General features: G+C 39.2%; 5 protein-coding genes across 5 annotated transcripts; 4 read left to right on the top strand and 1 right to left on the bottom strand.

Annotated features, from left to right (window-relative positions):
- Nucleotides 1–173: 173 nt before the first annotated feature.
- LOC124343509 lies at nt 174–2,932 on the top strand. The gene is made up of 4 exons (XM_046796835.1): nt 174–269; nt 1,219–1,398; nt 2,120–2,611; nt 2,677–2,932. Exons 1-4 carry the CDS (start codon nt 210–212, stop codon nt 2,875–2,877), a joined length of 933 nt encoding a protein of 310 aa, XP_046652791.1. The 5' UTR covers nt 174–209; the 3' UTR covers nt 2,878–2,932.
- A 145-nt stretch (nt 2,933–3,077) lies between these two features.
- LOC124343719 lies at nt 3,078–3,891 on the top strand. Its single transcript, XM_046797175.1, has 4 exons — nt 3,078–3,168; nt 3,265–3,452; nt 3,533–3,693; nt 3,756–3,891. Exons 1-4 carry the CDS (start codon nt 3,094–3,096, stop codon nt 3,878–3,880), a joined length of 549 nt encoding a protein of 182 aa, XP_046653131.1. The 5' UTR covers nt 3,078–3,093; the 3' UTR covers nt 3,881–3,891.
- Nucleotides 3,892–4,839: 948 nt separating this feature from the next.
- On the top strand, nt 4,840–7,456 carry LOC124343357 (CD109 antigen-like). The gene is made up of 11 exons (XM_046796694.1): nt 4,840–5,003; nt 5,066–5,337; nt 5,416–5,590; nt 5,661–5,788; nt 5,855–5,988; nt 6,060–6,295; nt 6,364–6,525; nt 6,583–6,779; nt 6,845–7,019; nt 7,090–7,195; nt 7,266–7,456. Coding segments are annotated over exons 3-11 (1,197 nt in total). The 5' UTR covers nt 4,840–5,003; nt 5,066–5,337; nt 5,416–5,533; the 3' UTR covers nt 7,268–7,456.
- Nucleotides 7,457–7,468: 12 nt separating this feature from the next.
- Nucleotides 7,469–9,893, bottom strand: LOC124343334. Its single transcript, XM_046796654.1, has 10 exons — nt 9,428–9,893; nt 9,144–9,329; nt 8,994–9,068; nt 8,796–8,921; nt 8,613–8,729; nt 8,217–8,557; nt 8,078–8,151; nt 7,911–8,000; nt 7,704–7,844; nt 7,469–7,631 (listed from the first exon to the last, which is right to left on the bottom strand). The coding sequence occupies exons 1-10, from the start codon at nt 9,503–9,505 to the stop codon at nt 7,609–7,611; spliced, it is 1,251 nt and encodes a 416-aa protein (XP_046652610.1). The 5' UTR covers nt 9,506–9,893; the 3' UTR covers nt 7,469–7,608.
- Nucleotides 9,894–9,990: 97 nt separating this feature from the next.
- On the top strand, nt 9,991–13,243 carry LOC124327131 (WD repeat-containing protein 75-like). The gene is made up of 13 exons (XM_046786088.1): nt 9,991–10,145; nt 10,215–10,404; nt 10,467–10,750; nt 10,807–10,973; nt 11,062–11,118; nt 11,288–11,508; nt 11,587–11,677; nt 11,723–11,871; nt 11,950–12,118; nt 12,180–12,367; nt 12,430–12,590; nt 12,653–12,847; nt 12,921–13,243. The coding sequence occupies exons 1-10, from the start codon at nt 10,021–10,023 to the stop codon at nt 12,182–12,184; spliced, it is 1,458 nt and encodes a 485-aa protein (XP_046642044.1). The 5' UTR covers nt 9,991–10,020; the 3' UTR covers nt 12,185–12,367; nt 12,430–12,590; nt 12,653–12,847; nt 12,921–13,243.
- Nucleotides 13,244–25,622: the final 12,379 nt, after the last annotated feature.

Below are 25,622 nucleotides of genomic sequence, written 5' to 3'. Positions count from 1 at the left end.
TTGAACTCGAGCGACACGGAGTGGGCGACATCTAGATGAAGAAAAACAGCGCGTTTCCCCGACTGACTGGAAAGGTTTTCTATTTTCTTCAAGCTGGTCAGCAATTCTTCGACGGATCCAGTTCTTACACAAATGCGATAATAATCGGGGAGTGACATCACGTTCGAACATTCCCCAGCGAGGGGAAATGGACGATCCGTGTGGAGGCAATGTCACAAATCCACGATCACCACATCATCGTCGAACGCTTCTACTACCGATTCTTTGACGTAATTCACATTTTCGATTTCTTATTATTTATTCACGCTAACCTTGGTCTTCCTCCCGGGTTTTTCCGAGCTAAACAACAAATGCATAAATTTAGTCAGCGCAGCATATTAGCGGATATTGTTTAGTGGAAAATAACGAAATGTTTGGTAGCAACGCCCGATTGTTTGTTATTGACTGCCGAGACGACGCCTATTTATAGAAACAACGTTCGTGGTGGTGTGATGCGTGTCGACATTAAAATGCGGTCGCACTGCTGAGCTATCAAACCTTTAAAACTAGAAAACAGGAGAAACTCACAACGAATAGATTCAAACTACAGCAGGTGTTTGTAGGTTTCTATTTTCAAAGTTACATCACGTAGTCCATTATTGGTACATAATAGGTTTTATCTCAATATGAATTTGAATTTCCCGCTTTTCCAGCATGAGACTGAGAAATTGCTGCACTTCTACCGGATAACTATAAAGTCCCAGTCTAGTGGAAAGCGTTGACTCAAAAACAATAAAAGGTGTAAAAGCATTTAATCGCAATCGAGCGTATTATACAACGATAGGGGATAAAGTGGGTTACCGTACATTTGAATGTCAATTTGTTTTCGATTCAGTTCAAGTTCAAGTGAACATTATATTTACTTTTAGAAGCAAGTAGATTCACAACAAGCCGCAAAAGAAAATAAGTTTTGAATCGAAATTTAACGTGACCACCAATGCGTACGACACCAAGTTCCTTATATGCTGTGGGGCACCAAACGTCACTTGTTGATAGTCCAAACTATAGTCTTATGTATTCCGCAAAAGCCACTAAAAGCTTAGAATCTAGTTGATATCGATTGAGTATGTAACTTTCATAGGTAGCGCTGTTAAAACTTTTTTTTTTAATTTTAAACGCGAATAATTTTCGCGCCTTTGCGAATAATTAGAAATTTGAATAACTGTTTGGTAAAATCAGGTCATTCCGTCAGCGCCGGCTTTTGTTTTGGACTCGGACGAGAGTTACACGGCCGCCGTCACCACTTCGTTCCATCCGGGACGAGTGGCCAGCGGCAATCTGACTCTTCAAGTCTACGCTCGCCCAGTCAATTCTTCCTTGGCCGACTTCCGCTTCGTCAAACAAGATTTCCATCAATGGGTAAATCAATAACGAGTCTTCAATTAAATATGCACTCTCAGTTTTCAGGGGATATTCTAACCCTCTACGACGGATATTCCAGCTTCGAATACCCCTTGCTTAGAATAGGTCTAGAATAGGTTCAACCCTATTCGAAAGCATCGAATACCCATAGTAGAACCCTTATGCGATTCGATTTCCCTTCGAATACCCCAGTATTCGAAGACTCGAATACCTTACCCCATATTCGAATAGAATACCTGGGTGGGCGAATGTTTCATTTGCACACCGGCGTCGGTGTATCGAGTTGTCTCCCAGCACACTTTTTTTAATTTTCAGATTGAAAATTTATCCGTCCCAACAAAGTCCCAACTCCAAAAGTATCAAAACGTATAAATAACTTTATCGATAATACAGGAGATTGATATAGTCAGAACAGCTGTATGGAAGAAGCTCGGATTAGAATGCGGGAGACCCGAGTTCAATACCCAGACGCTCCACACATTTTTTCTGAACTTACACCTCCCAGCAAAACTCTTAGAATAGGCATGGAATAGGGGGTATTCGGGGGATATTCGAACCCCTATTCTAGAACAGGTATGCTACTAATAGAATACCCCCCCTATACTATTAGTAGCAAAAACCAAAACGCTACTAGTTCGAATACCCTCGAATACCCCCAAAAAACTGAGAGTGTGGAAATGTTAAAATCCAACATTTTTGAAATTTTAATTTTATTTAGACTTACGATTTCACGTACAATGTCCAATTGGAGGAGGTCAAGAGGAGCGTCGGCGTCAGCAGTTTGACCGGCTGGGTCATCCGCGTCGCCATGACGTTGTACCATCACTTTGAAGGCGAATCGCGCGACGGTTTCATCGAAACGCGCATCATCCGGGCCCAGCTGAAATTCCGGTTCGGCGGTTCCAAAACGGCCGTCTTCAAGCCGGGAATGCCGTACGAAGGGCACGTTTATCGCATGTACGACGATGACGAGGCTGTTTCTCCGGAGAAACTGGCCGGAGCTACACTGACCATCCGGCCAGTGGCAACCACGTCCAACGGCCAATCGAAGACGCTACCGGAAATCGTAGTGCCCCGTCAAGGCGAGTACCACCGATCGTCAGATGACCATTTGAATTATTACGGAAACAAGTACGACGTCTGGATGGATCGACAAATGGAAGACGCCGAGTACAAGACATTCCGCCAATTCGGCATTCATCATTTTCGTGTATTTATTTGAAATATTTTACTCCGCATTTCAATTTGTTGATTTCATTATATTGTGTTGAATAGTTTACAGTGCCAAAAGATGCCACTTCGCTCAAGATAACGGCCTACTACAAGGACGACGAAGGTGATCAAGTCAGTGTTGACCAGCAGGCCGTAGCTTTTTATTCCCTGGGCAATTTTTTCGTTCACGTTTCCACTAGCACGGATGAAGGTCTCCTCGGCCACTTTGCCACCATCCACCTGAGGAGTAATTTTGCTTTTTAAGACTACAGTTACGTCGTACGTAATAATATATAACTCAATTTTTGTTCAATTCGAAATTGTTCGGTTTTTCCTTAAATGTTTTGTGTACGCGTATAGATCTCGTCGAAAGGTTTAGTGGTTCACGGAGCGACAGAGACCCTTGCACACGACACAAAATCGTTGACTTTCTCCGTGCCGGTCTCGACCGATATGGTGCCAACTTTCAAATTAGTCGCTATGATGGTTAGCCCCCTGGGGGATCTGGTGGCCGATTCCGTCACGATTCCAGTGCAGAGTATTAACCGTTACAAGGTCGGTCAATGCTTGCCAACATATCGGCTGCTATTTACTATAAAAGTGAGATGATGTAATAAAACCGTCTGTGCTGTGGGGAATTTATTCATGCAGACGAATTTGACCATGGTGCAGACCAAGGATCACAGCAAGTTGACGGTGCAGGTTGTCACGCGGACTCTACCGGGGGCTTTCACGGGTGTGTCGCTCATCCGGTCGGCCAATTACATGTTCCAGGCGGACAACGAAATCACCTACAGTCGTATGATTCGGGCTCTGTATCAACTGGAACCAATCTCTAGGTAGGAATAATCAATCAAAAATCAAAATAGAGATATATAATTGTATAACGGAAAAGTTAATTTTCGATTGTATTATTCAGATCAGTTAGCGGAATCACTTGGACAGACCGAGAGGGAAGCAAAGCGGATAAAAGTCAGTACTTTAAATCGGCCAATCCAGGAGCGGATACAAAGCGAACGTTCAATTTGGCCAGCCTTTTAGTCTTTACCGACGCCAGGATCAGTCAATATCCCGACACAGGTGCAGTGCACAATTCTTCATTGACTAATACGTAACATTTTATTTTGAAAATTCTTTTGTAGCCAATTGCAACAAAGCAAACGGATACGAGCCGTGCATGGCCGTCGGATGCTTCCACAAGGATCAGCGCTGCGATGGAAAATCGGATTGCACCGACGGATCTGACGAGGATGATTGCAAGTCTTGATTGAATTAAACCTGCATCAAATTTGAAATTGACTTAATATTTTAAATTTTGAATATGACGAATGATGATGCAGGTCCGTTGACAAGAGATGACAGGATGGATTTTAGAATGTTTAGACGAAACCGATTCCACGTAATTAAATTTGTCAAGACGTCATACAATTCTCAGCCAATTAAACTTAACGCTAAATATACTCGCAGGATTTTTACGATTGGCTGGACGGAGATTGGGCGTGGTTCGATATTCCAGTGACGGACGACGGTTTCGATTTCAACGATCGTTCAGTGGCTTTAACCAACGAAGTTTGGTTCCTCACCGCATTCACCTTCCATCGTGAATTGGGTTTCGCCGTTATAGACGATGTCGTCGAGGTTCGATTCAATCAACATTCAAATGCAATTTTAAATTAAATGTCGTAAAAAACTGTGTAAATGTTTACAGTACGAAGGATCGCTGCCATTTTACGTTTCGGTCGAGTCGCCCAGTTTCATCCGGCGCGGAGAGACTGTGGGCATCCGACTTCTCTTCATCAACAACCTCCAGGTGGATACGATGGGTCTCATCATACTGGAAGCGTCGGACGATTATTGTTTCGTCGAGACTGAAGCCCACGGAGAAGTGGCCCACTATCACCCTAGTCTCGTCTGCGCCGAAAAACATCACATGGTCACGGTAAACTGAAAAAAGACTAAGATTTGTTTGCTTGAATTATTATCATGATTAAAGTGCTACTTTGCTATTGCGGGATTTTTGAATAGGTGAGAGGAGGATCCACAACAGAAGTGTTCATGCCCATCTCACCTCGGATCGAACAGGGAAGCATCACCGTCAAAATCCAAGTCCTTAGTCACATTTTTGAACAGAATCTGGAAATCGGACTGGAAGTTTTAGTAGGTTACATTTTTTAAAATTTGCTGAGCTTTCTGAAGTTAACTTGAACATTGAATTTCATAGCCTGAATGAGCCACCATCAGTCGTCATACTTCGCTTTTATTGGACTTGAAAAATCGAGCGCACGTCCTAAGATTTCTCGACATTCCGGTTGAATAGTCGCCCATCATTCCATACTCCAAATTCCGCCGATACGTTTACGGCAGTCCTAGAGCCTCTATTACTTTGTGTGGTAAGAATTATTCTTCCGGTTTGGTAAATTAAATTTACTCATTTTTTTTCCATCGATAACAGGCGATGTGTTTGGTCCCGTGTTTCCGTCTACGCCCATCACCACCGACTCCATGCTGAGCAGATCTCTTCGTGGAACCGAAGCGAATTTGTACAATTTGGCCACCACTTCGTGGAGTCTTCACTATCTCCGGCTGACGAATCAACTCGTGTCGGACGTTTTGTACAGCGGATTGAACGACATGAACGTCCAAATGGCGGAACTGATGTGACTCTACCATCACGACGGATCGTTTCGCGCCCACACAAATTCAAATCCCAGCGTCTGGGTGACGGTAAGTTTTGTTTACAGATGAGAATCTGTATTGAATTTGGAAATCTTAATACGAAATTGTTCAAATTGTTATATACAGGCTTGGGTGATTAGAATCTTGGGCCAGTCACAGTTTCAAGACTGGGAAAATCATTATTATGTTGTTGAGCAATTGTTGACCAACTCCGTCAAGTGGATCCTACAATTTCAGCGTCGCGATGGTTCGTTTGGAGAGACGGAAAAATTACATTTCCCCTCTTGATAGGCGACTCTTGGTATTCATTATTGAAGTTTACCACATTTTTGTATTCGAAATTCAATAATAAAGTTGACTTTTATTTTCAGCCGCTGTATAACTCGACATTTAAGGGTGGCCATACCGCCCATGTACTTTTGTCACTCTGTGCCACCAGCGAAAGTCTCGACGGAGCTGTTAAAGTGGCCACCGCTTCCGCCAAAGTCCGTGCTGTTTGGTAACCAACAAACAACTAGAAAATGTCAAATATAAAAGATTAATTATTCATGTCTATTCATTGCAGTTATCTGGAACGAATTTTATATATTTTGACAGATCAGTATGAGTTAGCGATTGTTACTTATGCGTTGCAAATCACCAGCAGTCCAGCCCAAGAGGCTGCCTTCGGTCGGCTGCACATTTTACGACGAGAAGAAGGTGAGAAGGCAGTGACATTGTTTTCAGGTTTATAGATGGCAATTTTTTAAAAATTAATAATCACGTAATAGAGGGGATGGTGTACTGGTCGCGGGAGCCGGTTCCATCCAATAAAATTCTCTACGAGAATCAGCGGCCGTTCTTACAGCCACGTTTGCCCATGCAACAAGACGCCGTGGCGGTAGAAGCGACGTCCTACGCCGTTCTCGTCTATTTGGCTCGTGACGGCATCGGCGATCTGCAGGAGAGGGTCGTCTCTTGGCTCAACACGATGCGCATGGTCGACGGCGGTTTCGTTTCCATCTACGTAATTATTTCGTAACATTTTTGAAGTTCGCCGCAACTTGTTCGATTCCATAAATTCCGCCATAACAGGACAGCATTGTCGCCATGGAAGCTCTAACGGAATACGCTTACCGAGCCAGATTACGTGACATCACCGACATGAGTGTCGTTGTGGAAGCATCCGCATCGCCAGATGCTACGGAATTGATGCGGATAAACAGCGACACTCTCGCCACTGTTCATCGGATGGATGTCGGTTACCATTTCGTCGTTTTTTAATCTTAAAAATGTCGAATTACATTCATTTAGATTCCCAACGTCTGGGGCCACGTAAATGTCATCGGTCGTGGAGCCGGCCAGGCCGTTTTGCAGCTCAAAGTTCAATACGGAATCGACTGGGAGGATTTAAGGGACACTCCGAAAAGACGCTACTTTGACTTGTACGTGGAAGAGACATACAGTCACTTCCGGAATAAATCCCATATCACCGTCGATGCTTGTGTCAAGTGAATATTTTACTTCTTAATCTTCTGAAAGGTTTAATAAAATGACATAAACCCAAATAAAACAGGTGGCTGGCGATGGACGAAGCTCCAGTGAGTGGGTCAACCACTTTAGAAGTGGAACTACCATCCGGTTATAGGATAGTCCAGTCCGATGCAGATCAAGTTCTTATTCATAAAAATTACACCTTCCTTCGAGACGTCTTTGATAGTGAGGAAAAAATCGTTTGGACATTCGATAAAGTAATTCTGATTTCATCTCATCTAAAAAATACCATCTCTGATCCCTCAATAATTATTTGCATTACCACAGGTTGGTCCAGAGAGGCTTTGTTTCAACTATCTCATTCGCCGGTGGTTCCCAGTAGCCAATGGGACAATGTACCGGTCGGCCATAGTCTACGAATCTCATTCCCCCTGTAACTATTCAAATAATCCTCGCCTCTAATGTCATATTACGACTAATGTTCCTTATTTGTTTTCCCCCAGAGCATTTTGAAATGCAAGTGTTCAACGCTACTCCGCTCTACGTTTTAGATATTTGCGAAGTCTGCGGGAGCTATCAGTGCCCATACTGTCCCTATTTCAGCGCGGCCCCATTGGTCGTCAGCTTCAATCCTATTATCGTGTTCTGTTCACTTTTGATATCCGCCATTATTTGCCTTAAGTCCCTTAACTGGTCAACGTCCTAGTATTATGAGTATTCAATGTATTTAACTTAAAAAACAAATACAGTTTTACGTTTTTGTATGAAGATCTGGAATGAAGAATTGCTTCGGTCACACACATTTAGCGACGAGCTTTGCGAGGACGGTTAAGGGTCGGTTTTGATTTAGTTCCGGTATACTGGATATCCTGGCCATCAATTGAAAAATGATAAAACATTAGTTTTAAAAAATATTAGGCAATGTGGTGGAATCTAATTACGGTAACAGTGTGAAAACTCGACAGCTTCCATGACGTTAGACTTCTCTGATCTGGAAAACGTATGAGCAGGAAGCTGGAGGAAGGCAGATTGGATTTCTTCAAAGCAGATTTCTTTTTCAGTGAATAATTCAGCATCGTCATCTAAAAATAATAAATCACCGATTACTCATTTGCTTACAAATGACTGATAATCACATAAATCAGTACCTTGGTCGTCGGTAACAGGGGGACACGTCGAAGGTGGTAGTATTACTTCACGTGGAGCGATGCTACGCATGAGCAAACTTCCGTCGGATCCTTATTCAAAAATTCAAAAGAATAAGAAATATTTTGTCTCTGTTTTATTACTGGCGCAATCATTATTATTATGTTACCTGGACTAAGAATAAAGTAATCAATGGCTTGCTGGCAGGATTTCAACTTGACAATAGCTACCGGAGCTTCTCTACTGTAAATATAATTGGATACATAATATAGCGAAAAGAAAAATTTGTAATTCGTTTGACAACTTACGCCAACCAACGAGACAGGGAAAAGAATTGTTCGTTATTGATTTTGAAAACGATATCGTCGTGAGACAGGTCGCTTGCCGGTAAAAGACGTCTGGGCATCCCGTGCACCAACCAAGCAGGAACACCATCACTCCTCACCCACTTGATGATCTCCAAGGGGTTCATATTCCCATCGTCAAAGATTCCTATTCCATTGGTCTCGTTAAAATTGGGAGAAATTCGATACGGCCATCCTTTTACATCGAACATAAGGTCCTCTATGTCAATCCTGGAAGTCCACTCGCATTGTCCATCGGAACGCATTTCAAGATTCCAATTTTTCCTCTTACGACTCAACCAAGACTAAACAAAAATGAATTAAGCATCAGAAGCGTGTAGTGATAACGAAATTGTCTACCCTGAAAAATATTTCGGCGTCTCTCTCCTCTTCCGACATCCGCCAAACTATTTTACTGCGTGATACTTGTTCCATTTGATTCTGCATCAACAGCTCGGAGGGGGCTACATGAAGCACCTTCGCATTGAGTATATACATTAGCACCATATAATCATGAATATTGATTCAACATAATTTTCTTACCACAACTTGGTTGAACTCTCGGCAATTGGTATTAAAAAGGAAGGCATCTAATTCTTTTTGAATTTTCTCTCCATCTGTTGCTGTTACAACTACAATCTCCAGTTGGGTGGATGCAATGCAATACTCCTGTAAATTCAGCCGTGTATAGAAAAAAAAAATGAACTGCTTTTTGACAGTAGAAAATAATTTAAAAATTACACATTTTTGCTCGAACTGTAACACTAAATCATTTAAAATGATTTCTAATGGTTTCCTGGCAGAGTAGATTGCATTCTGTTCAACAAAAAGGTCATGATTATTAATTTCTTTGTTTCGATGGATGAAATGTAAAAGTTTTGTTTTAAATACTTCATTTGATATTTTCAGTAGTTGCTTCAACTTCCCAAAGGCATGCTTCAAAGAAGAATCAAGTTCAACTAAAGGGTGTGTATCTAATAAGATTTCAAAACCTTTTACTCCCACAAGCACCAAACTTATAAAAGCAAAGTTGGAACAAGTTCCAGCATGAGCAAAAAGTGATACTTCATGCAAAGCCTAGAAAGTAGAAAGAGAAGCTGTTAGTCACCAAATAACTCTATATGCAGTTAAACCTTATGGCAAAAGTACAGTCAGTAATATTTAAAAATCTTTACTTCGGCTGAGAAAATGAAATTTGGGTTGTTGGCCTCTGCATTTCGTATATAAAAAACAATCACACGAGCTACTTGCATTTTGGAAGCGATTTTCTACGTTTTTGCTAGAGGTTATGCTAGATTTTGTTACGATAAGAAAAATAGGCGATTTGTCACGTTAATCTCTAACTCGTTAATGTTGCATATAATATGCCAGTAGCTAGTGAGTGGTAATTGATAAGTGGCTAATAATAAACAACGAAATCTGTTCCAATTCCAACCAAAGTACAAAACACAACTACAATATATCGTCATAAAAACAGCTGACAGTTAGATTGGCTGACGCTGAACACACCCGTGAATTTAGAATTTTTTTAATCGGTTCTTTTATTCATATTTAATTCTTATTATTATTTGCACGGAAATATGTGGACAAAATCCTGTCTCTGGTTCAGACCATGTTGAATTTCTGGTAAAATTATATTTGCCGCTGTTTATCCCCAGCGTTGCGCGGATTGCTTGTTATTCCGCACAGACGCTACAGAGTGGCAACCATTGCCATAGCAGACGAACAATTTTCTGTCTTTTTCTCTTTCGGCTTTAAAATAGTGAAAATGGCGAATAAGAAAACACGTGGTCCGGATAAAGCTAAAACTAATACAGACAATATTGTTGTTAAAAGACAAGAAGATGCACCCGACATTGTTAAACAACCTCCGGTTTTTACCGACGATTCAAGGTATAGCATTTTTTCAAACAATCAAAATGTTTAGGAATTATTTTGTTTGTGCTTCTATTCGCTTGACGGGTATTTATGCATCGCGTCTGGCCGCCAAGTAGGAATTTACAGCATCCAATCGGGAGATAAAGTGCATTGTTTAAAAAAACATAGTTTTGATATCATTGGTTTGGGTATCAAAGAGGAGAATATTCTCTACTTGTGTGACACCTCTGGAGACGTTATTGAATGGGATATAAAAGACGGAAAACTACTGAAGGTTGTCTAGTAAATTTATCCCCTCTCAAGTTTTGTTTTCTTAAATTTCCATTCTTTTTGCAGAAAACTTCAGTTGCAGTTGATGGCATGAAAAAATTCTGTTCTTTTTACTATCCAGGAAATGGCATGTTTCTGTTATCAACTCCAGCAAAAAATACCAACGGTTCCTCTCTTTGGATTGTCAATAGCACAAGTGAAAGGGAAATTTTCTCTGAAGATATTAGAAAAGAACCCCAGTCTGTTGCATTTGGCTGTGATCAAGGAAATGGATCACTGGTTATAGGGGCCTTGAATTACCAATGTAATGGTGTGTTGGTCAAAGACATGAATAGTGGAGCTGAGAAAAAGTAAACTATATATTTATATAATTTTGAATTTTAACTTATCAAATATTTTGAAATAGGCACATGACAGACAAGAGAAAGTTCACTTGTATTGCTTTGCACAAGGAAAAACTTATAATGGCCACAGGAGATATCTCCGGCCGTATTCTTATTTGGCATGACTTTGTTAATCAGATCAGACCAGTGAAGACTGTGTACCATTGGCACACACTTGCTGTTTCCTCGGGTCTGTTTTTATAGTGAAGGTTTGTTGCTTTTAAGAGGTTCTGCATGACTGTGTCTTAATTATGTACTATTTTTAAATTTAAATTTAGGTGAATACCTTTACAGTGGAGGATCTGAGAAAGTAATGGTCAAGTGGCGACTTGAAGGCAAACACTGACAGTTTCTTCCACGTATGGGCTCAACAATCAAATTCATTGTGAACGCTCCTGATAACATCTGCGTCGCCACATCTCATTCCGACAATGGTAATGATCAAACTTTTAATAAGGAACAAAAAAGGTTTAAATGATAGAATTTGATCCCCCCCCCCCATAGCTATACGTATAATTGATTCGACCAACAAAATCAATCGGGCCATTTTTGGTGGGTTGGTCAAACACGATCCGATCCGTGGTCTTGAAGATGGTGAATCAAAGAAAGAATCGGTGATGCCTACTGGTCTGGTTTTTGATCCACGAACCCAAGGAATTTTCTTCAATTCACAAGCTGGATTCCTCCAGCTTTTTGATCCTCTGAGAAGTTCCATGATTTTCAATGTAAGACAATTTTTCACACACAAGTTCGATCACAAAATGTTCATTAATGAAACAAATTTCGTGTAATTTGTTTTTTAGATGGACATTGCCAATCGCAACGTTCTGACTGACGAACGAAACACCATCATCGGTAACGCCGAAGTGTTGCGAGTTGCTGTGTCACCCACAGGTGAGTGTTTAGCAACACTGGAAGTTTGGTCGAACATGTCAGCAGGCTATCATGACATGAACTTAAAGTTTTGGCGATACGACGCTGTGCAAGCCAACTACGAACTCAACACGGACGTAACTATGCCACACCACGATCGGATCACCTCCCTGGCCTTCCAACCGGGACTACTGGGCACAGAGTACCCTTGCCTCGTATCTATCGGCCGCGATCTTAAATTCAAAATTTGACGGTTAGTCCACGACACGGACATTTACCGTCAGAAGTAATCGTGGACTTGCGACGTTGCAGGAGACTTCCGTAAAATGATGCCAACCGCTGCATCCTTTTCGGAAGACGGCTCGTTACTGGCCATTGCTTTTCAAGACACTGTTACTTCATGGGATCCAATGACCATCAACCTCAACACGACTTTAAGCCATAACCTTATTGAAGGTAGAAGTAAGTTTTCAAACCCAAAACGATAACGACTAGAGTTTTACTAACAGTGTGGTTACTCTAGGCTGATGGAATTCGGAAGAGATCAATGCTTTCGGTATCTCGTTTGTGCTTCAAAATCATCCCTCTTTGCATGGGATGTAATTAGTAAAGGACTAGTTTGGAAAGTCGGGAAATTACGTAGCCCTATCAGGTGTTTGGTGCCTGATCCCAAGTCCAGCTTTATGGCAGTGGTCTTGCAAAACAGTGAAGGTACTTTTCCCGTGAAAATCAATTAATGAAATTCGAATGCTTATCTTTCATTGTGTTCATAGTGTTCGTGTTCGCACCTTCGAGTTCGAAACCGGTACATACTATAACGAACGTGAAGAGTTCAGAACCTATTGCGGCTCTTTTTGTTCCCCGACCGAATCCTCTGGCAAACAGTCCAGAATGGCTAGTAAATTCACGGCTTTTGATTGTTGATGATCAACAAGTAAGATGAAAAGATTTACTATGTGAACTATCCTACGTATTAACGAATTTCTTTGATTATAGGAATTTTACAGTGTGGATGACAATTCCGTCTGTGGTTTTGACGAGAAGTTGACAACCCCAATTTCTCACATTGACAGTTTACCTTGGACTCCTTTCTCAGCCATCAAAGCACAGAAACAGATCTCGGCAGCTAAGCAGATAGTTCCGGTCATCCATCAAACTAACGGCATCAAGGGATATAAATCAGTTCAATCGGTAACTACATTTCTCATCATCAGTTGTGTATACATTTACTTGATTAACTGATTCTTCCATTTGGTCTATTTAGCTGTTGGAGACGTCAACTTCCACCTTACCTCCAATGTCTAGAATTTGCAATTCCTTCATGATTGACCTCATGATTAAGCATGACCCCAAATTGATGACCGTGAAAGCTGACTCCGAGAATGGTGCAACGAATGACTTGCCTACGCTCATGAACGGGCATATCGAGTCAAAGATGCCGGCATTGAAGGAAGAAGCGACTCAACAAAAATTATTGACATTGGATTGCCAATGGATAACTAAGAACTGAAATAATTTGACACATTGTAAAACTGTCTCTTGGCTTTCTTTGTTTTTGATATATGCAATCCGCCAATTACGCCTTTATCGAAATATTTCCGAAAGGTTTCTTTTTATTTAAATCCAATTCAACACACTGCCGACAGGTGTCACTGATAAGTCATAAAAAACAACATTGAAGAAAAGTTACTTGTATTAAGTGATAAAAATGGAAACTTTAGACAGCGCGATAGAATTCGAACAAGTATTCTGTTACAAGTGTCCTAATTGCGAATTTGTTAGTCTAAACCAGTAGTAAAACTTACTTTGCTTTAGAAGATAATTTAACAAGAACACAAGACTGTTTGCAAATATGGTCTCCTGGAGAGTTTTTCCCGTTTGGAAATGCGATGTTTAATCGCCTGCTTGCCGTATGGCGGCTGCCAAGTTGTAAGTGATTTTGCCGCTAGATGGAGAGTATTCAATCGTTACAATCGATTTTACATTTCTATAATCGATTGCATGTTTTGAGGGGACCATGATGAGAGTTCCTCTGACTTAAACAACTATTGATAAAGTTCAAATGACCAACATAAAATAAAAATGATTTTTTATTTTAATTCCTTTGTTTTATTTGAAACGTATTTTTTTATTTATTATATTTAAGTGTCCGTTGTCCTGGTTATGGTGACGGTAATACTGACCATAAATTCTACTGACTCCCACTTCACAATTAATAAAAAAAATTATTTAAAAATTTTGCTCTCGTGTCTATTCTTTTTGTAAATTTTATGTCAAGAAGATGAAGTGCCTTTTGTAGGCTTTGAGCGTGCCGTTTTACTGTCTTTGGATAGCACTGTCGTTTAATTTTTATGCCAAACAAAATTATTTTTCTTTTATTTATTAGGTTCTACTGTCCAGTGCTGTAGTTCTAGCGACGGTAATACTTGGTTTAGGTTCTACTGTCCTATCTTCCAAATTAATAGTAAAAAATTATTTTTCATTTTTGTTTTCTTGGCTGTCTTCATAAATAGATTTTCATTAATTTGTTCTAGTGCGAAAACAATTGAAATTATATTATTCTGGCCGCCGTTCTACTGTCTTGTGGTAGCAGTGGCGCTAACCGATAATTCATTACATATAATTCAACAAAATTAAATAATTACATGTAATTCATTACATAAATGTTGCATTGATTGGTTGATGATGGGCTAGTCAACAGCTGCTTACTGGCTGGAGCCGACTTGTTGGCAGCTGAGAGTGAGAAAGCACCATACCCCACTGAGCCAATGGAATTGCTCGTGTTGGAGGGAGGACATATAATACACCGTTCTGAAACGTTAATGAAATAAAAATTTCTTACATATTGATAAAAATGTCGATGCACGAGAGAATGAGTGCACCATTTTCAATATAAGGAGGAAGTATTTAATACTTTGGTGATGACTGCCATCGAGAACATTCGCTATAAACTTGTCGACATCAGGTCATCATAGCCTTAAAACCTTTCAAAAACACCAGTGAAGAATACCAAAACGCTGATTTTCACCTTTTGATGGACAAATATATCAAAGAACTCTTGAATTCTAATTGAAGCACTGTTGCTTTAGACAACAAAGCAAAAAAAAATTTTTATTGAAAGATTTTGCAAATGATTAATGTCGAAAATGGCAAAATTGGTGCCAAAATGGTTAAATTTGATGCCAAAAATGCGGAAATTGAAGTACCAAAAATAGTGCCAAAACGGGTGGCAACCGGGAATTTGAGGTTCAGTTTTTGAGAGAGCGATCTCGGGTTCTTGCAGATTGTATGTAAAAGTAAGAAAAGAGTAAGGAAAAATAAGCTAAGAATTTTATAAGAAATAAATTATAATTTTACATCTTTCAGGAAAGGGTAAAAAAAACTTTCAACAAAACAACAATTGATTCTCCAGAATCAAATAAAACGGCTCCGGTCAACGATTCAAATAAATCACCCAATTCTTTTGGACAACAAGCCACAAGGCCATTTTTTTCGTTGTTATTACTAGTCGTCGATTCCATTTTCAGACATTGCTAGTAGAATAACCAGAAAAAAATAGAGTTTAGTTGGTTGGTCAATGAGTACCAATGTAGTTCATGTGTAAATATAACATAAGTAGACTTTTGCCGGATTACCCCAACCAATTATGAACTTGGAAGTTCCTTAAATAATTTGTAAGGAGGAACTACTCCATTTTCAAGCAATATTTGTCCACACTCATGTTGACAAATTACTCTTGAGACATCTTTGAAATCCATATTTTATGGTTAGGGTTCCAAGAGTCTCATTGCAGAGCGATCTGGAAACAATTTCAGTCATCATGTCAGGAGTAAAGTTCCTTGAGTGGGAATAAAGATACGATGATACTACAGCACCTTTAATGTCAGAAAGACACTTAGAATGTATTAAAACATTATATTTATACGGATATATAACTGTGGACACGGATTCTGATAAAAATACGGGTATAGCTGACTCGGATTCTGATTGTTAGCTGATACGGATACAATAAGAGCTGATACAGATTCAAATAATTAACGGATACTTTTACCGATTCTTCTATCAAGTTTTTTTTGCTTTCGTGATGATTTTTTGTTACTTTAGGATTTGGCTCTTCCCACATAAAAAACCACACTGTTTCCCTCAGACAACACAAATTGGTAGGGTAGCTTTCTAAACAAGATATTTTATGTTGTTTTTATTTTTGTTTTTTGTCACTTTTACATTAAGTACAAAAGGTTATGTACAAAGGTTTATATTTTTCGTTGGATTCTTGATTGTAATTTGTTTCAGCATTCTGTTTATTTCTTTGTTTTTACGTCAAGGAACTTGCCAAAGTTAACAGCAACTTTCGAACCCTACCTCAAGGACCCCAACGAAACGTTGCTGTGAATCAATGCATCTCAGCTCATTATCGGTCCAGCCTAGAGCTGCACGGGCTGGTACTTACAGAATTTGAACATGTCCAGCGTAAATTTCCTGCACAGTGGTAGTTGCAAATACTGGCTCATGGGAGTTATCTTTTTTCAACGCTTTCTATTTCTTTTGTCCTTTTTTGAGTGTGCTTTAATTCCGGATTTATCCTGTTTTTTATATATTTTGTGTTTACTAGTGTCCCTGTACGCTTCGGAAAACAGCTTTGCCAACAGCAACTTCGGCAGTATTATCCAACTCTTCAATGGCCGGCATCAACTCTCAAATTTTTTCATCTCAGACTTTTGATTAAAAATACCCAATAGGAAAAAAGTGTTTATCAACTCGCTTTGGTTGCTCAACATCCGATATCAGTGCGACTCTTCAATGGCCGGCATCAACTTTCAAATTTTTTCATCTCAGACTTTTGATTAAAATACCCAAGATGAAAAAAGTTTTTATCAATCTTGCTTTGGTTCTTGAAAGCTTTTGGTTCATGAACCAATCATCGATAATCAGTAAGAAAAATTTTAATGACAAAGAAGATTTCTTCAGTTAATATATTTTTTTTAGATTTGATGTGCGGAAGCAAATTGTCGGTTCAAAGGAACAGCTGGAACATAATAAACTGATTTGATTTTAAACCAATTTGAGTGATGATGATGTGGAAAAATGATTGAAATGGATTTTTAATGATAAATTTTGAGCAAACGAATATTGAGAGTAAACGAAAAGGATGTTGGAGTGATTTTGGTGACGGGATAAGTGGCAACCACCTATTTCTAGTAATAGGTATGGTGGTTGCCCATTTCTAGTCGACCAAAGTTGAAAGAGTGGATATCTGGGCAGAACATCTGGTAAGTCAGATTAAGAAGATGGTGAAAAGAAAGTATATTGGAGGTAAGTATACAAGCGTACTCATCCACTCCTTTTTTCTTCCTCTTATTTTCATCCTGAAAATTTTCATAAAACAGACGATACAAATTAACGCGTTAACTTAAAGCCAAAAATTAAAGCTCCGTTAACTTAAGGGATAACGCTAACGCCGGCTAACGTTTCAAAAATCAACTTAAGTCACATAACGCGTTCAAATCAACTCCACTCTCCCATACCCTTTAAATTGTATTCAGTCACGACCCTAGATGTCGTTATATATTTTGTCGTATAAAAAACGCTAGAGGGCTGAGGAGACGGCAGGGAGACCCACCAAACAAAGTGAAGTCTCCTACCTCTTTTGGCTGGGCTGAGCTGAGAGGGTTTTTTAGAGGGAGGATAGATAATCTGTCTAACCCTCCATATATTTTTAAAGAATGGAAATATGTAATTTTTTAACTTCCTTTCCATATCCCATTTTTTAAATTCTTCCTTCATATCTTTCTATGGTCTCATCAACCCCAATATTAAATCTTGCGCAATTTCTTTATTTCATTTGAGATTACAATATAATAAATAACAGGAAAACTTCTTAATGCTTTCATCATGTTCTTAATGCAACCATCTTTGAGAACATCTTGAAAAATTAAATAATTAATCCCTCCATCCGCATTACAAATAGAACTTAACATTTGCAGTTTGGATTTTGGAACCTCTACAGAGAACCTCCCCTTCCCGAAAGACGGGAAAGAGGCAGAACAAGATTGTGACCCACCGTAATTACCACCTGATTGAGCCGCTGGAATTTGGATTAGAGCAGTTGACTGGCTTCCATATCCTAAAGATCCTTTTTGTTGCTGATTTGATCCGCCACCAACGTAGCCTCCACCACTAGAAGGAACCAGAAAAGATCGAGGCTTTGAACTGCCGTAGCAGGCAGATACCTCTTTCGCCTTCTTCGCGTCGGTGGGTTTGGTGAATTTGAAGAATGAAACCATTTTGTCAATTTCTTTTTTTTTAGTTCACAGCTGCAAAGGTTTTTTTGCTATGTTTTTCTGTCCATTCTGAATCAGGAAAATGTATGGCCACTTTTGTTCAGGCAACTTCCTGTTGTAATAAAGGATATCAAAAGCAAGTTGGGTTTCTGGTTGCAATTTTGAATTTGGGAGTGGGTGGGAAATCTTAGTAAATACGGCAAGAAATTTTTATCCGAAGGTGAATTCACATTTATCGCCACTTTTTTTAGGTTTCGCATATAGTGAACCTCACACCTTCTCACACCGTTCTTCGCTAGCATTTTGAGCATGGGTGGCCGCAAGGCCTTCTCGTTGTGCAAGGCTAAAATCTATTTAACACGCTTTTACATGCGTACTAAAATTTAACTCTATATGAATGTTGGTCATCAGACGTAGCACCTTCTGGATGGCGGATTATTGGCAGCCATTGTAACCTTTGTCATTATAATCCGAGCTGCAACTTGGTGCTCGTTTGTATGCAGATTGGAAGTGACCATGTTAAGCAGATACGGAAAAGCCTTCTTTCCAGAAAAGGTAACGTCGACTTCAATAAATATGGCGTCTTCCACCAAGCTTATAATGTGAGGAGTAGCCAAGACTGCAAAATCTGCATCCCTTCGAAATCACAAGCTTAAAACCTAACAGCAACAAAAAATTCACTTAAAATCGTCAAGAATGAACGCATATTAGATATCAAATTCACTTTGAATAAGGCGTGCAAAGCCTTATTCAAGTATATTATAAAGAACTTGTTGATTTCTATCCACGTCAATACATTTTTTGCCGTGTCCACTTCATTCACTTTGCTCGACACATATTTCTCGAAATTTTAAAGAAGAAGTCTGTTGTTGCAAGGAGATTCCAGATCTTTTACCTTGTTTCGGTATGCGTAGTTTTTTAGAGTGTTGTTTTTTCCAGCGGCATTCGAAACGCTGAGCGGGCTATAGCTTATTCCATATCCGCTGCTGATTTTTCTTCGGGTGATCGATGGGTCCATGTTCAATAAAGTTGTGATGCCATCTTTTAACATTTAATCCATTTTGCTTTCAATTGGGATGGAATGACTGTGGCCCGCATTTATCTCATCGTTCGAAAAAAATCCAAGTCACCTCTCTGTTGATTCCACATCATCTTGTTTGATGAATTAAAAAAGCCCTTTACGCGGGGCACTTGCAATGAGTGGCTCTCCTAGATGGTTCATGCAGGGATTTTCGTTTTTACGGTTAGTAGAAACAGATGTTTTGCATGGTTCTTCTCCAGAAATTCCAGAATACACATATTGATTCAAAAAATATTTTATGCATCCACTTGTTTCATGAAGACAGTTTAATGTTAGACCTTCACTCCGGTACAAGTAATAGAAATTTCAAAGAGGGCTGCATGTTTCTACACGTGTATAGTTACCTCAAAATCATCTCTTTGGGCTAATAGCTCATCACAGTTTACTTCCAGCAGAATGAATTGATCAATTAATTTGGCTTTTACAGTTTGATTTAAGATTTTGGCCCTATCGTCCCTTTTATTTTTTAGTTTCTCGTCAATAGTGTCATTCTGACTACAGTAAAAACGATTTCCTTTTGATTATTTTTAAAATTTGTCTTCTCTTTGCGCATTTTTTTAATCGATCTACAAACGTATGTTGGTGAAGGAAGCTGCTCAACTTATCCGTATAGAGAATCCTAACACCGTCTTATGTCTATGAGAGTATGTTACCAAGCAGTTTGTTTCTTGCTCTTTCGAAAAAGACAGTAACTGGATAATGTCTGCATTCCACAAATATATTACATAACTATTTCTTAAATCAATGGGCTTTATAGCGATTGCAACCGCTATTAATGTCTGGTGTTTAGCGATTAAATTGTCTAACCAAGTGGCGATGTAATACTAAATTTCTGGAGTAAGTGTTGTAAATAGCGATTGCATAGACTTATCAAGGGGTATATAATCGGTTGGTTACTGATTAAAGTGGTTTATCAAGGGGTGCTACAATCAATTACTTACGTCTGACATTGAAAAATCAGTTTCTTTTGTTGAAACAAATTTTTAATTATTGTTTGACCGAGATGGATTTTATCAACTTTGCTGGGTTACGCGTCGTTCTAAGACGTTTATTTTGATACCTTGTTTGCTAATAAGGTTTCTCTTTTGTTAAATGTTGTAATTTGAAAGCTAAAATTCTGATTAAAATTTCAGGCCATGAAACATGGTGGAATATCATAATATTTGAATTTTCTTCTGTATCAGATCTTATAGAGTGCTATGGAGGTATTGGTTCCAGTCGTTTAAATTTTTCCTATTAAAAATCCTCTAAGGTCCAGGTTGTCTTGTGTGGTCGATATGGGATAGCCTAGATTGGGATGGGATGGTCCTATTCGGATTGTGGCCAATGTTGCCATTTTCAAGGAGACTATCGTGAGGTCAAGCGTAGAAGTTATTCCCATGGCCAGGTCTACTCTGGTTCCAAGGTTCTCTAGGGGTTATGAGGACATTATGAGGACATAATGTGGTCTGGTTGTTAAGAATAAGGGCGTCGTACATTAGATCTTCTGGCTTTGTTTAGTTGAGTGTGGGTTTCCCAATATCTTATTGAAAGCATTCATGTACTTTAGACGAGTTGAAGCTGTGTCGTAATACGTTTTGATTTGGAGACGGTGAACGACACTAAGATTTGAGATAAGATCAAAGGTGTTTTTATTATAACCACCGTATAGTTTGGCAGTGAGACCAAATTCAAGACACTTCTCTTCTGCAAGGTCATCTCAGACACGTTTACTTGCCCACTCGGTTCGTAAATTAGCTCGTCCAGTTTAGGATATATGATATAGAATTAAGTAAGGATTGAAAGGTTGTTTTTTTCGAATTTCAACAATCAGATTAATAAGGTTTTATTTTGCTTTCTCTTGTGGATTGCGATCGAAGAATCAAGAAGGGCTTATGCTAAACTCTTCGTTAAAACATTAAAACAAAGTTATCTATTCAAAGACGGTTGCTGCACCAAGAACCAATATCCCCGTTAAACCCTCAACCATGCATTCCTATGTAATCTCTCTATGTTCATGTTTACGCTAACGAACTTTAGATATTTCTCTCCCCATTACTCATCCATGGTGTGAATCTTTTGCATTTTCCACAGATCGAATTAATGGACGTTACTATGTCAGCTTTCCAGATTTTAATATAAAGATTGATACAGGCGAGAATGGGAACATGTAAGTGGAAAAGAACGGCATTTATTTCTTCTTCAAAAGAGGATGACTGAGTTTGTATTTTGGGATCTGTATTTGATTGTGTGTTTCGCAGCGGCGACTCTTCGGGCAAATTCTTTATTTAAAACTAATGATATATAGGATCAATTCGTATTCGATGTAATTGCTCAAGAGAACAACTTGGGTTGGAGTGAGCATGCCCTGCCATAGAAAGACGACGACAGATCGAAGCTTTCCCATGAGCAAACACAGTTTGAAAATGAATGTGAAAATCTTCGCAGACCAATTCACATTAGCTTTCTATTATCATGGATTGGATCGAGTCACTGAACATTTTGATCATTTCATAGTTCTAATCAGGCAGACATTCAATTCGAATGTTTAAAAATTTTGATTTTATTTATGTTTGCTTACTTGTTCCCGGGTAAGCGCTACACTGAATATATTTCGATGACCACGGACAATTTGAATAAAACCGTAACAAATCGTCTCTAAATGTTGGATACCATTACACACGGTTAATTAAAGAGGCGGTGGTCAATTTAACATCGTCACAAAATTGAGCTTGATGAGGCAATTAAAATTGTGCTGAACACTATAACAGGATTAAAATTCTCTCTGACTCTTTCTTCTTATTATGAATGCAGTTTTTTTAAAGGTACAGTATCCTACAAAAAAATTTGAACAGAAAAATTCCATTCAACCCCTAAAATGCCTAACAGAAATGGAATTTTTCTCTTCAAATTTGTCGTAGGATACTTTACGTTGGACGTTTTAAATATTTTTTTGTTTTTTTCATGTAAATAGATGTATATAATGATACAAATATACGTATAATACGTTTAGATGCTGCAAAAGCTTCATAAGGTATGTGATTAATATCGAAAAGCCAACATGGCATGTCTTCTTTCCCTAAAGAATCGTTAAGAGTTCCTCAATTCCTCAATTGAATTATCTGCTCTTTCATCATACTTCACAATGCATTATTTTGATTTTTCTGTGTAGCACTGAAATGCACATCTAAGCAATGCTCTCAACGCCAAAGTATATGGCAATTATAATCAGGACATCTTCCATCTTAACACTGATCAATGTGTCGTTCGCCGTGTTAAAATAAAAACTTGCAGCACTTCTGACGAAAGAGATTTGCAACATGTTTTTGAAAAATACGTTGGTGTGTGTTGGAAGGACCTAGGGGAAGGATCAAAATCGTTGTGAAAGAGAAAAAACGACGTTTCTAAGACGGTTAGTTTTAAAGAAATTAACAAATTATTGAAAATCACTTTTTGGTATTGTAACATTGTCAGGGTTGTCCACGGTTGGAAGCCAGTTGCACTTGACGTTACCAGAACTTATGGTATTACATTGAAAGAGTACTCTGTCGCACGATCAAATGCAGGTGTTCAATTTCAAAAATTGGAATTATTTGCTGAAATTTTGACTGCAGCCTTTTTAGATTGATATTCACAATTAGTCAAAAGTAAAATTTATGTGTGCCAAAAGACGTGCATGGTACTTCGAACCAGTTTCCCGTGACGAATTTGACCTATTCTTCTCTTCTCTAGTGCCGCAGAAACACACAGTCATCGTGAACACGCCCGAACGCAATTACATTAACCCACCGACCCCAATCCTCAAATTTCCCGAGCCGAATATAAGGACTATGTCCAAACCATGATAACTAAAAAGAATTAGTGGATAGCAGCCTTCTTCAACTTACTCCAAATCCCTGCACCCAAGGCTTTGCTAAGGAACAAGTTTGTCCCGTTCAAGCAGTGGTAGGACACGGAGACACTGAAACAAGCCATTGCCCGTCCGGCGTAAGGTTGTCTTTCTGGAAGAGGAAAAAACTCCGAGAGGAAGCCTTTACTCTAGAGCAGCGTCACTAAGCGCTGGAAAAGCGCCAAAAGACCATCTACCTTCGGTTTGTCACACAGTGAAACACGGCAGCACCCGGAACGCAAGTAATCTGGGAAATCAATTTATTAATGATAAACATGTTACAGTACATAAGCGTTACCTCTTGTTCCAGATTGGCAACTTGCTTTTGAAGTTGAAGTTTTTCAGAAACTTTTACAGCATAAAGTTCTTTCAGTGCCGCCTCAAATGTTTCCTTCGACAAATCCAACGGATCAAGTAACTGTTGCCTTTAATAACCATAAGCAACATTTTAACTTCATCACGTAAATATTTATCGTCACTACCACTTCTAGATAACGTGGTTTTTAAAAAATTGAATTTGTCTTCTTTCTAACAAAGCTGAATATGGCAAGAGCCAAATAGTGGACTCTGGGCATGATCATCAAAAGCCAATACATCGGAAACATGCTACAAGAAACAAAGACAATAATGCAGGGAATTATAGCATTACGTTATTTAACATGATCAATTACTGAACAAGATGCATGTTTCTGTGTGGATGTGTAGAAATTTTCCTCTTCATCATCGGTAGCAGGCTATTTTTTATTCGTAATAGATTATTCTTTTTGGCAGCCAAAGAATTTGCCTGTAAATCTGTAAAGCAATTTTTAAATATAATTAAATATTTCATTCAAAATTCACAAATTATTATAAGTTGTTATTGGGACACAATTGCAACACTACACTTTAGACAGCATGATCCCTTTAGATTTGGGCAAGTCGGTCAACATTAGCTTTTTCAATGTTACTGCATTGCAACTTGCTTGTTTATTTTTTTGCTGCGTAGTTTGATGCTTGTTGATTTGTTGTTTTGTTGAGCCCTTGCGAGCACTTTTTGGTGTAATCACATTAAACGTTTAGTTGCGAATTTTTTGTCTTATACATCACAAAAGAATTTGACATCCAACAACGTAAAATTTAAATTACTTTGAATGTTTAACAAAGCATTCCTGAAAAAGTAAAAAACATACTTATGTGACGTTTAAGACTTAAACGTCATATAAGTATGTTTTTATGTAACTTTTAGTGACCACACGAGCGATATATTTTCAGGCTTATTTTGCACCAATAAGTTTTGCTTTATAGGCTGAATTGAAAGACATATCACTTCTATTATAAATCGTTATAGAAAAGCAAAGTAAACAAAAAACATACGTTAAGTTTGTGAATTTAAAAAAAAAACTTCGTTGTCGATCGAATACGGAGGTTGCAGAATTGTGGGAGTAGTTTTCTTTCGGTGTGGTACTCGTTTGACCAAGAAGACCCTTGACTCTTCCGGCTGATTTTAAGTGGCTACGGCTCTCATCCATCTCCACTTACGGCTACATCGGGAGGAGGAATGCTTAACGTGGTGGCCTGAGAAGATACGCTGGAGCAGGATTAAAGTTGGCGTTTGAATGTGATCCATTTTCAAAAACTGGTTTTCGATTGAGTATTGCGGATGCAGGTGTGTGGGTGAATATTTCTTTCGTAATAGTACTGATGGAATACGTGGTTTGATAAAGAAGACCCTCGACTCTTCCTGGTCCATCTTTTCCTTCTGATTTGGAGTGGCGACCGGCTTTGATCCATTTCCACATACGGCTACATCAGGGGGAGGATTGCTTATCATGGTGGCCCAAGGAGGTAATCCGGGACTGGAGCAGGATTAATGGCGATCAATTGAACAATAACTCTGAGAGAAATAATGATGAGCTAGACGTACTTCTAGGAGCAGAATTAGAGTGGGCGTTCGTATGAAAACCTTTTAAAAAAACTGAATTGATGATCGTTTGTGGATGCAGGGGTGTGGGAGTAGATTTCTTCCGGCGTGGTACTCGTTTGATCAAGAAGACCCTTGACTGTTTCGTCTGGTTTGGAGTGGTGATTGGCTCTGATGCATCTCCACTTATATAGCACGAAAGGATGATGAGCTAAAATTACTTCTGGTCATGGCCGATATATGTTTGTTTGTTTGCATTTGCACTGGGAAAGGTGACATGCTTCTATCGTGATTTATGTTCACTGCCTGTAAAGTTTCGACAATTTTTTGGTTTCTTCAATTAGAAGAGTCTCATCAAAGTTGTGTCCATTGTTCAGGGGACAATTATCAATAGATGAGGAAGCAGCGGACGTGTTTTGCGATGTTTTCGGTGATGAGGAGGAAGTGGATGAAGAAGAAGGAGGGGGCAGTGGTAGTGATCTGATACCGTTGGATGACACTGGCCAGCAGAAGTGCCTATCGATTGGTCTCTGCTGGCACTGCCCAGTGAGTTACCACTAAATAACGCAAAAACTCCACACATCGCGGTGACAGCTCCATTCCTCCTGTTCAATTGATATTCTGGCAATTCGTTAATTAAAGGGGGAAATAAGATCGGATGCTGCCCAGTCAAAAATTGCAGATCGCATCTGAGTTAAAGATTGAAAGGTAGACACATCAACTGGCAATTATAATTTGCGGAGGAGGGACTTACCCAATTGAAAGTTTCAGACGCCATCCAGCGAACGGGCAGCGATCAGCGTCCGTCGATGTAGTAGTAGTAGCGAGCAAAGAGC

The sequence above is a fragment of the Daphnia pulicaria genome, chromosome 1, assembly GCF_021234035.1.
Source record: "Daphnia pulicaria isolate SC F1-1A chromosome 1, SC_F0-13Bv2, whole genome shotgun sequence".
Taxonomy (NCBI): domain Eukaryota; kingdom Metazoa; phylum Arthropoda; class Branchiopoda; order Diplostraca; family Daphniidae; genus Daphnia; species Daphnia pulicaria.
The sequence above is the reverse complement of the archived record's forward strand: the minus strand, read 5'-3'. Positions and strand labels throughout refer to the sequence as shown.